Source organism: Nyctereutes procyonoides, unplaced genomic scaffold (genome assembly GCF_905146905.1).
Source record: "Nyctereutes procyonoides isolate TBG_1078 unplaced genomic scaffold, NYPRO_anot_genome, whole genome shotgun sequence".
Classification (NCBI taxonomy): Eukaryota; Metazoa; Chordata; class Mammalia; order Carnivora; family Canidae; genus Nyctereutes; species Nyctereutes procyonoides.
The window spans coordinates 49,351,808-49,363,937 of NW_026575043.1; the positions used below are offsets into that span (position 1 = coordinate 49,351,808).

At 42.4% G+C, this 12,130-nt stretch overlaps 1 protein-coding gene across 1 annotated transcript in view; it reads right to left on the minus strand.

Annotated features, from left to right (window-relative positions):
* Positions 1-2,968: 2,968 nt before the first annotated feature.
* Positions 2,969-12,130, minus strand: part of SUDS3 (SDS3 homolog, SIN3A corepressor complex component) — a 33,072-nt gene continuing 23,910 nt past the window's right edge. The window contains exons 11-12 of the mRNA XM_055322738.1: positions 9,027-9,111; positions 2,969-6,289 (exon numbers count right to left, since the gene is read on the minus strand). Coding sequence (XP_055178713.1) covers positions 6,191-6,289; positions 9,027-9,111 — 184 coding nt within the window. The 3' untranslated portion in view covers positions 2,969-6,190. The remainder of the gene's footprint in view (positions 6,290-9,026; positions 9,112-12,130) is intronic.

The following is a 12,130-nucleotide window of genomic DNA, read 5'->3' on the forward strand; positions in this document are numbered from 1 at the left end:
ACAGATGGGCAGCATCTGCTGAGTCTCCAACTTCTGAGAAACACGTATCAGTAAAATGAATTTTGTTATTTTATAGATCTGTATCTTTTAGGGAATTGAACAAACACTGATTAGGGAAAATGGATAAAGGGATTAATCATCTAGGTATGTATGCTGTATCTTATCTTCCTTGCTCCCCTAGAGATCCTCCTAAACATGTATATTTTGGTCTTAATAATCATATTCACAAAAATATCTACTCTGGTAAAAACTAAAACTCCTAAAGCTAATATATTTATCACCATGTCATTACGTCCAAAGAGAGTAAGCTGGTACCCACATTTTTTTTTTAATATATATTTTTTTATTTACTTATGATAGTCACAGAGAGAGAGAGAGAGAGAGGCAGAGACACAGACAGAGGGAGAAGCAGGCTCCATACACCGGGAGCCCGATGTGGGATTCGATCCTGGGTCTCCAGGATCGCGCCCCGGGCCAAAGACAGGCGCCAAACCGCTGCGCCACCCAGGGATCCCAGGTACCCACATTTCTAATGCATTCCATCTACTATATTCCTTTTAAAAGCAGGAAAGGTGCTCAGCTTTACACAAGATGGATTTGGGCCATCAATAACACTAGTCAAAGAGACCAGAAATTGCATTCGTTCCTGCCTCTCTCCAAATACTCAAACCCTGGGTTTGGTTGTTATGCGGGTTGTTGGTTGAGCTGAGCAGGCAGTCTAAAGCAGGTGACATTGAACTGGTGTGTTCTTTCATTCAGTGACTCTACTAGCAGGACATGACATGACAAGGTCCACTAACATCCAGAGAGCAGCCAGATGTAGGATGTCCTGCTCTCTGTCTACATTTTTAGAAATCAGTTCAACGGCTCCTCCCCCTCTTACTTCAGAGGTGACAAGAAAGGCAAGCAGGGGACACCTGGGTGGTTCAGTGGTTGGGCAGCTGCCTTTGGCTCAGGGTATGATCCTGGGTTGGGGATAGAGTCCCACATCGGGCTTCCTGTGGGGAGCCTGCTTCTCCCTCTGCCTATGTCTCTCCTCCTCTCCATGTCTCTCATGAATAAATAAAATCTTTTTAAAAAATAAAAAGGACAAGCAGGAAGAAAGTGATCTGGTGGGGAGCGGAGGAGGGGAAGACACATGTTTTCCTCCAAAGGCTCTCATGTTGCTTATTAGATAAAGTCGGCTCCATCAAGACTACTCAGTCTTTACATTCTAAATGGTTCCTTGTTTTTAGAACTCTGACACTCCTGCCCATGCTGTTAACAGAGGAAAGCAACCTCTTGGCTAGTAACTGTGGCTCTCTCAGCTCGATTACCAAGGGAGAAGCCTGGAGTTATTCAGCAGGGGAAAGGGTCCTAGAAAATAATAGTGTTTTTGCCTCTAAAATCTGCTAACTCTTGTGTGTAAGAGGTGAGGGCAGATAAAAACAAATTCCCAGGGAAGGGCTGGAGAAAGGTGGAAATGCTGAATGTAATTTTAACAAAGGGAACTAGGAACAGACTGCACAGTGCAGTGGTTAGGAACCCTGGCTTGGAATCTGAAAGATCTGGGACTCTGCAACTCAGCGTGTGACCTTGAAGAAATTACTGAACCATCTCCTGGGACTAAAGGAATGTGTTTCCTCCCCTGAAAACTGGTAGTAACAAGAGTGTCTTTTCTCCGGGGTTGTTATGACGCTTCGATGAAACAATAAAAGTGAAGGGCACAGCACCTAGGGCTGGCGTTCTTATTATTCACCAGTCTGCCTGTCTCTGCACATCATTTTACACTAACGTTATTGGACAACATTTACTGAGCGCTTACTATGAAAAGGGACAGTGCTGAGCTCTGGGTTTGACAGGAGAATTAAGTCTCAGACTGACTAGGTTAACGAATATATCAACAATGTAGCACATATAAACAAATTACATTAAAAAATATGTTGGGAGTATTAGTACTCAGATCATTACAAGGGCTAAGTGAGAGAACACCTGCCCTGAAGGGGTTTAGTATAGTGCCTGACATATACAAAGAACTCAAGTGAAGCTGGATATTCACATGAAGGGCAAGTCCCACTGGCCTTGGCGACAAGTGGGAGGGAACAGGAGTAACCTGGAGGGTTTTCACCTCCCCCATTTCGCCACATCCCCATCCTCTAACATCCTTGGCTGGACCCTAGCCTCCACCAGGCACTTGGCTCTTCAAAACAACTATGAAGAAACCAGCAGCTCAAGAGCTTGAAGATTAAAGTGATTAAAATACAGAAAACCGGTCAGGCTAACCATTACCCTTGGAGTAGCAGCAAGCTGAAGAAAGTCTGCTCGGGGCTGTGAGTGCTGGCTGTGCTCTTTCCTAGTCTATGTGGACTAGGTTATGTGGACGCATTCACTTTGAAGAAACTCAACTGCTACAATGAAGATTTGCGCTCTTTTCTGTACAAACGGTATGTTACAATAAAAAAATGTTAAAAATAGCCACTGCCCTTTTCCAATACCCAAAGCACAGAGCAGCCCTTCCTGATGGCATGCCACACCTGGGTCGTGAGCACTCCAGGTCAATCACCTGTGGCAGCCAGCAGCCACCTCGATCTAGCCACCAGGGAGCTGTAGAAATACCAGTAAAATTGAGAAATATTGCACTAAAGTACCAAATGACAACATCCTCCTCAATCACAAGAGTCTACCTGAAGGTTTTCCTTATCTAAGGTCAATTTTATTGACTCAGTTTTTAATGAGATTGTTTTATCATCTCCAACAAGGAGAGAATACACCACATTTACGGGTCAACACTCCTAGACTGCTCTTTACAAAACTGAGAGCTTGTCTTTGACATCATTCCATATCTTATTCTTCATAACAAACAAATATCTAGCATATCCCTCCCTCTTTCCCGATTTCCTTTCTCCACAATCACTGGGGGGGAGGGGCAGAGGAGGAACATAAATTTCAATCATTTATCAAGTCAATGGATATAACACAGACTACATGCTGGTTTTCTCTTTGAAAGTTTATTGTTATTAAAAAAAAACAACCCTATACTTTTTACATTTTACATTCACCTCTCAGAACATTTAATGATACCAGTTAATGATGATATATAAAAAGCCCACCAGCTGCTTGAAACGGCTGCAAATTTTTACCATGTACTGGTATTAAAGTGGTTTGAACTCTTTGGAAAAATTGGTGTAACATTAAGTACCGAGATTTCAAATTCCCAGATTAGAAGATTTCTAAGTCAGGAGGAAATTTAGTAAAAATTCAAGGCCTTAAAAGGAAATGTTAATAGAAAAACAAAAACAAAAATACTGTAAAAAATAGGATTTCCCTCCACCCCCAAGTTAGGTTAAGAAAAAAAAAATGCAACCAACCCCAACCCATCCCCAATATTTCTCTTAGAAAAGTCACCCAATCCTGAACACAGGGTCTCACACACAAATACAAGTAGCTTCATTTGCAGATCAGCCTCTGGGATCTTACACTGGCCCCAGTTCAAAGTTTAAAAAAAAATTAAGTTAGGTAGTTAGATATCCATAAATACTGGTATTCAAATGAATGAAAACATCCTAGCTTTGGTATGGCTACAAAAATCTGGAAATTGTTCAAGAGGACACTGGCTTTGGAAGAGGAGTCAGAGGGTGGGGAAGGCAACACAAACCCCCAAGCAGAGGTAAAATAAATATTGGGATACATCCACAGAAAACACAGTGTGTAATACTGAGGCAAGTGCCTCAAACAAAACACACATAGAGGTTCTTGATCAAAATAACACAAGTGCAGGTTCTTGACCAGATTCACACATATACGGGTTCTTCCTAAAAGCTGTCTAGACCAACCTTTATCAAAGTATTATTTGCAAGAAACAGTTTGAATCTGGGAATGCAGGTGGTACCAGGAATTCAGTCTGGTTTTGCCCATCACAAAAGCACCTCCAACTCCTAACAAGGGGGCTCAACCACCCCTGATCACCACAGGGGCCTGTCCAAGGGGCTGAACTGCTCAGCTCATCTCTGCAGTGATGAAAAAACTCAACCTTCTGGGATTAAGAGTACAATTTACTACGCTGTGTCACAAGTCTACTTCCCACTTGCCCCCATTCCCACAGTCTTGATTACGGATTGTGAGGATATTGAGGAGAAGGCAGTGATGTGGCTGAGGCCGGAGCATGACCTCATCACCCTAAAATTTATAGAAGAGTCCAACTTGCCCATACCCTGGTCTTCAGATGAATAGTTACTTCACAAAAGCACAAAGGTGCTACCAGAGAAGGCGAGAAAAAAAGGCAACTTGTTGCTTTGATGCTTAAATCCCCAGTAGTTATCAACACAAGCCTTTCTAAAAATAATAACAACAAACTTTGGTGTACTGCTAGGAAGCCAGTAAGACAATCATCCAAAAAACAACTTGGATGACCACACATGCTGTATCTAAATAAATTTCCATTGCAGGGCACTAGTAGAGAACAGACAGCCACCTATGATGGGATGTTACACACACCACAGTGACAATTCAAGTGACAGAGGCCCTCTCTTGGAGCAAATGCTATCAAGAAGCAATGAAAGATGAAGGCCCTGTTTACTGTGGACTTGGTTCACTCCAGTAATCATAATGGGGGCTGCGGGCAGAGGAGAAGCACAGAACATCCAGGCAACTCTAAATAAACAAGCATAATTTACCCTGTTCTCTAAAGGAGACTCCAACACCAGAAAAAAGAGAGGAAAAAACAACAAATGGGTTATAAATTAAAAACCAATCTGTACAAGTCTTTACTCTGAGTCACTAAGGTTTGGTCTCTGTTGAAGCCAGGACTTATAGGAAGGTGATTCGCTTCTCATCATGTACCCCCCAACTTGCTTTGGGGTGTATACATTAAGAGACAACACAGAGAGAATCACCGGAGTCCGAGGGTATGGCATACAAATATTTCCTAGAACGTGTAAGGTCTACTGACTACCCACAGAAATGCTAACAGTTACCCTAACCCCAAATTCTCTAAATATCCTAAGGTGGCAGCTACAATACAGAAAACTCCATCTGCCAGCGAATCATTTTTCTAGTGCTGGGAATGAGGGGCAGGAGGCAGGGAGAGTGGGGAAGCTGTTTCACCAGGACTCCTTCGGTTACTGGCAGCCACAGCAGAGCTTTCCTTTGTCTTCCACCTGGGCCAGACTCCTGGGAGGCTGGGGGCACTGACAACCAGGCTCCACGGGCTCAAGACAGTCCGTGTGCAGTAACAGCATCAGCAACAAGAGTGCGAGTGGAGTTACGAGTGAGAGTCTCTAGATCACTGACAACTGCCCTATCATTCTCCCTCAAATCATCCAAAATCATCCAAATCATCCAAAATCATCCAAAATCCCCCCCACCTACAAGAGACAACCCAGGCAATGCACCCATGCCAGGTACCACTTCATCTCCTTAGGAGCAAAGAACGGAAGTGAATTAGAAATAAAAACTTCTGAAATGACTATTTGTTCTGGTTCAGGCTAGATCAAATGTGCCTGAATCAAATACTCACATTAAGTAACATTTACACTGCAGTACCTTCAGTACTTGAGGAGCATGAGACGCCCCCTCCCCCAACCCCATTACTTCAGCACACGTAGCCACCCAGGCAAATTTTTCTGTCACTCAGCCAGTGGAATGGATGGCATACGCCAGATGTTACACAAGGCATTTATTTCTCAGAGAAAGCTGAGAGCCAGGAGAATTAATCTCCTTCTGCTAGGACCTCTGCCCCAAGCTTCTGGAGAAACAGTGAATTGGGCTCGACAAGGGAAAGAGCTACGTGATCCACTAATCAGATTCAAAACATGAAAATGCAATGCAAAGTATATCCCTTCCTAGTAGAAAGACCTAAAGACAAAAAAAAAAAAAAAAAAATGTCCCTTTAAACTCAAAGGAGGCTTAAAAAAAATAAAATAAAAAAGGCAAAGTATAAGCAAAAAAACAAAGAAATGAGTAAATCGAACTCGCAACACTCCCAAAAATAAAAGTTCGTGGTGACTGCCGGCTGGAAGAGGTCGAGGCAGGAAGGAGTAATGCAAACAGCGGAGTGGCTGCCACCAAAAGCGCCTTGCAGAATCCACAACAGCTCTCCCCGTTTTCCAAGGCCAAGGAGCAATTCCCGAGTTAAAAACTTTCTATTTGGAAGAAAACAAAACCAAAAACCACTCCAGAAAAACGGTCAAGGGAAGAAGAACACTGTAGAAAGTCAAGCCGCTGACCTCCGGCGGATCACAAAGAGCCCGCGCTGAAGCTGGCCCAAGTAGATCCTCATCTTGGTGCTGTCACTGGTCTTCCTCACCCAGATCTGCAGGGGAGAAGGAGAGGGAACAAGATGAGAGGGTCCAAGAGTGAATTCTGAGGAGTGAATCTTCCAGAGCATCAAAATATCTGCACGAGTGAGGTGTGGGCGGAAAACTGGCAACCTCTTTCCAGCAGGCCATGGCCCCCCCTCCAGGAAACCTCTAAGCGCAGAGAGCAAGCATCAACCGAGGACTTCCTTTCTCCTTTTTTCTCCCTCGCTCACACCTCTCATTAAGAAAATGTAAAGCACAGTGATCTCAGGTTCTATTTTTGCCTTGATCTTAAGGACTTTTTTTTAATTTGGTTTGATTACGGTATTATCAACATTCAAAATACATATATTCATGAATAAAAACTTTCAATCAAATTTGGAAATATTTTCCTTGCCCCAAGGGACTTCTATATTACAGTTTTTCACTCCTCTGGGTTCCTGGCAATCAAGGCTACCAGTCATGGCAGAAAAACTAAAAAATAACAAGGAAAAAAAGAAAAACCCCATGAGTTGAGTTAAGGCCCAATTAGGATCATCACAAGGCTAAATTAGCTTAAGACAGCCCTTCCCTCCTAACCATATCCTTTTCCCACAGATAGTATCAGAGGTCTGACATTTCACAGGGCAGATGCATTCTTGCACAGAATGGAAAATAACTCTTGGCAGCAGGGTGACCACCAGAGCAGACAAGGGCACTGTCATCCCTGTGGCCAGGACTGGGAAGAAAGCCACCTCCTCAGTCACCTGATACACCTGAGCTTTTCATCTTAAGAAGAACCTACAAAAGTAAGATCCTCACCCCATTTTATAGAAAAGGAAGGGCAGGTCAAACCATCCATTGTGAATCCTGGTGTCTGCTCTCAAAACCCCTTGCATTCTCGTCTACTAAACCAGCTGACTCTTCTTCTCACCTGTTCCTCATCCCTTTGGTTAAAATGCCATCAGATGGGCCCAAAAGCTGGATTAAGTTTCACGTCTCGCCCACATATGCAAGTACAAGTCTACAGAACAAACTATCTTCTCCCTCCCCCGTTCAGCTCTCAGGTTTTAAGCGTGTGTCCTCAGTCTCATTTCAATTCCTTTGATGTGATTATTTGGCAAGAGACTTTAAGGTCAAATACACCGGTTTGAAAATAAAGTTAAAGGCCTCACAGGAAGCTGAGCCTCTAAGGACCTTGCAGAAGCACTTTATGTCAAAAAATGACCCCACAAAGGGCTGATGTGTGTTTGTGGGGCTCACCACCAAGCACAGATCCACCCAACAAATGTGCCTGGAGTCAAGTTATGCCAAGGCCAACTAGCTCCAGGGTCACTTAGGAAGTGACCTGAATAATCAGCCAGAATACTTCCAAGAAGTGAGAAATGTTTCCCTCTGTTGCAATCCTCTGATGCACTGAGGCTTCTCCTCCCTCCAGGTGACAGGGCTCAGTGTCATCATTTTCTTGTCAGACCTCGTTGACACTCTCTTATGTCAAAGGATGACAATCTTCAACAGAGAGAGAAAAAAAATGTAACTTGCATTTTCTCTTTTCCTGAAAAATCTTGAGGTGTCATGGGGAGGATGAGACACTGGTTCTGATGCTAGGCTTGGGTCCTAGGAGGGCCACACAGCCAGGCACAAGGACTCTGCTGTGAAGTCACAACACCTCTTGCTGACAAACAGCAGGTCTCTCCATCAGATCCCATGTTCTGACTTGGGTGACTCACAGACACCCCCTGCCCCCAAGCCCAGAGAGAAAAGATGTTCATTCATCTGGGAGGCTCTCCCTAACTTCTGAGGAAATAGTCATTTTGCAAACTAGTCACATTTGAGGGCATTTTCAATTCCGGAAGCTAGGAGAATGGAAGAAGCTTAAGTTATTTCATAATCCAGTTTCATTAGATTTCCTGTGCACTGACACGAATAAGTTACAGAGGGTAGGCACATAAAAATCAATTTCTTTGCAGACATTTTGTGGACTGATAAAAGATCAAGCCAATTGAGCTATTAAAGTTTTAAAAACTTTTAAAAAACTACTAATAATACAAGTTACACATTGCTGACATCCCCCTAATGAAGGGCCAGAGAACTCACTCACCAGTCATCCCATCCTTGAGCATAACCCCTCTGAACTGACTTAGAACCAGTCTCTAGCCTGCAGGAGAGACTCAAGGAAACCAATACCAGGGGGGCAAGAGCCTGGCAGCTCACCGTTGAGAGGCACAACAGGACGTGTCAGATCATAAAGACAGCAGGCAAGGAGGAGTGTGTAGCTCAGATCAGGCCAACATCCATTTACTGAGCACTTACTATGTGCCAGACCCTGTGCCAGGTTAAAATCTCAAAGCATAGAACAAATCTCTTAATAGACATAAAAGCTCTAGAGAAAGAACATAGATGGAGTACGCTCCACAAGCAAGTTCCATTGTTGGTACACAGTTACCTTACAAAGCAGCAGGACTTGAACACACAGAGATCACACAGACTCGCCTTCTATTCTTTCCTGTAGTTTAAGTGGCTCCCAACTCAATTACTGTATGTGGAGCTCACCAGTACCATTAGGAATATACAAATCCACGTTATGTTGGTAATCAAGCAAAGTAAGGGATTTTCAGGGATCTTTTTATCTACATGCAATTTCTGCCAGGAAGTGCTTACTTAGATCCTAACCCACATATAACACACAATTCCCATACTTCTGTGGTGGCACCTGCACTGCAGGTTGGTCACACTGTGCTCTCCTGAGGGGGGAGGGAGTTCAGTCCCTACCTCATTGGCTCCAACAGAGCTGATCACACAGCTCAGTTTCTGGTTGTCCTTTGACTCTAAATAGATGGCCTGGCTCTTGTGGTACCTGTCAAAAACAAGAAACAGTTTATTTATATTTTTAGCCATTTTATCAAGGTAAGACTGACATGTAAAAAAAAAAAAAAGCCATACAGATTTACTGTTTATAACTCAACAAGTCTGGGAATAAGTATACACACCCGTGAAATCATCACTACCACGAACATATCCAACTGCTCCCAAAGTCTTCTCCTTCCCATTTCATCATAATATATATACATTTTTTTTTTATAAAAAGAACACATAAGGGCTATACTTTTAACAAATTTTAAGTCAGTAATACAATACTGTTGAAGGATCAAATTTTAAAAAAGAAAGAAAAACACCCAAAATATAATTAAAAGAATCTCGGGGCAGCTGGGTGGCTCAGTTGGTTAAGCATCTGCCTTTGACTCAGGTCATGCTCCTGGAGTCTGGAATTGAGTCCTGCATGGCTCTGCACTCAGCAGGGAGTCTGCTTCTCCCTCTCCTTCTCTCAAATAAATAAAATCTTTTTTTAAAAAAGATAAATAAAACAAGAGTCTTAGTTTACATTTGAGGAAAATTCTGGATTTTAGGTTTAATTTGAAGGCCTCCATCCTTCGATTAGATCACATGGCCTCCTAATCTTCTCCTAAATCTAAAACATATTCCTTGGTCCTTCTGCAGAGGGGAAAAAGGAAGTGGAGGAAAGTCTGGAAAGCAAACTTATATTTACTTTCTACTTGGGACTATATACCCAATTTATTAAAAAAGCATATTATAATTTTTCAAATAAAACCTGTTGCTGCTTTCCACCCATTCCCAAAACACTAAAGACAGCTGGATGGACAAAATAAATAGAAGGGTCTGAACAACTGATCTATTATTTATTTTCAATGCATCCAAATAGGTCATCCACAAGAAGGTAGGCCAAATTCAACTCTTACTATGGTCACTCATTCAACAAATGCTCATTCATCACTTATTGTGTACCACACCACTGAGTATGTTGGAGGTTGGTGGTGGATAGTGAACAGGTCCCTGCTATCACACAGCTTCAAATCCAGTAGCTGTGAAGAATATGGAGTAATCACACCTGGTAAGTACTAACCAGGTGAAGTTCTGAGTGTCAGGTTGTACCACAGGGATCTGATTTGGCCCGGTTAGTCAGGAGAGCTGCCTTGCATGGAGAAGACCAGACAGACACTCCATTTCAGTTCTGGTAGCTATCCTTCTTGGCCTATAGCACAGGATCACCTTCAACTTCTACAAGTTCATGGAAAAGGCCAAGGATGAAAGTGAGGAAGCCAGGGCCAAAGCCCAAATGAGATAGCAGCTGCCACAGAATGAAGGAGCAGCTGCTGGATTGCAAAAGTCGGGAATATCAGCTGAGCTATGGCTGGCAGCCCTGGCCGGGGCCAACCCTAGTCAGTCAAGAACATAACCTCTGGTTAATTCTGGCTGCACAGACCCACTAACTCATGTAAATTCTACCAAAATGCATCTCCCAGGAAAGCACGGCATTTTATCATTATTTCTGTGGGGGAAAAAAGGCACACTGTTTTGCTGGTTTAATGAAATAATCTATTGCCAGGATATCACGGTAAGAGATATACTTCACTCCCAAAATGAGCTTTTTCCAATCTAGGTTCTAAGTACTCCTCAACTTGTTACTTGGGAGCTGAAAACTCAGGTTTCCAACTCAATTTACTTCCTGAAAACACTGTTAAAAGAAATCGAATCATAAATGCAATTAGAACAGCAAGATTGGTTTAGACTCAGCTTTAAAGTTGCTTTTGGCCAGAGATCAGTTGGTAAACTGGGTCAGGGGACCTTCATTATGCTAAATATGTAATATCCACAAGGCCTGAAGTATACAGTGCGCGAGACAAGGCTGAATTAGTTCACAGCATGACTCAAAACCTCCAGTTTCCCTCCTCCATCTAAGCCAACTTTCCTATGTAAATAGTAACATCTCGAGTGATGGTTAAAATAAAAATACAGAGCAGGAGAGCATTCACAGTTATTCTATGGGGATTGTGAGTTATTAAACAAATAAACACAAAACAACATGCACCTGGCCTCAAGTCATTCTGATACTATTTTCTAAATACTTTAATAAAGAAAGGTCACAGTGAAGTGAAGGAGTATGTTACTAGTGTGGAAACATGCTCAATATATTGCTATGTGGAGGGGGAAAGGAATCTATGTCCCATTACCTTCCTGTGCTTATTAAAAAAAGGGGGGGGGAGAAAAATGCATGTCACCTGTGTATCATACATACAAAAAGCTGGGTAAAGTTATATAGTTAAGATACATAATAAAACGTGTATTACAACGTTATAGAAATAAAAAGTGTATATTAAGAATGGTGTTCATTTATTTCAGTAAAAAGAAAGCCATGGAATAAAACAGATACTACTCATATTAAAAATTAAATAAGTCATGGTTCTAGAAAATACCTAAATAACAAAGACGGGTAAAAACAAAACTTGATGATACAATTAACATCTTAATGTCTGTTAAGGACAACAGCTAACTCTGGGAGGCTAGTCAAACAATTCTCATGAGATGTGCTTCATTTTCCTTCAGATGTGTGTAGAACCCAAACCCCCAACACCTGTGACTGGCTTTTATATGAATATCGGAAGTAAACAATGAGATCCGATCTATTACCCTCCCACTACCCCCCCCCCCCAAGAAGTGGTCTGGGACTTGAGTATCTGGCCACCTCCCAAATCTGCCTGCTTTGGGGTCACCAAATGGTGGCGACTTGAATGTCCACCATTGGTCACCATCTGCTCCACAGCAGAGCTGTGGAGTTCCCAAAGCAACCCACTTCCAAGACTTCCAAGCCAACAGATTCCCAGATCTTCCTGAACCAGAGTCTCACACTATACAACAGTCTTGGAGAACCATTATCCCTAGATATCAAATCTATTCAATTATCTGAATTCCCTAGAAGAAAAAAACCTTTAGCAATTAGCATTCATATTTTCAAGATGAAACTAAAAATTATATGACAACCTTACCATACAAATTTACTTTTTAATTTCTAAAGACTA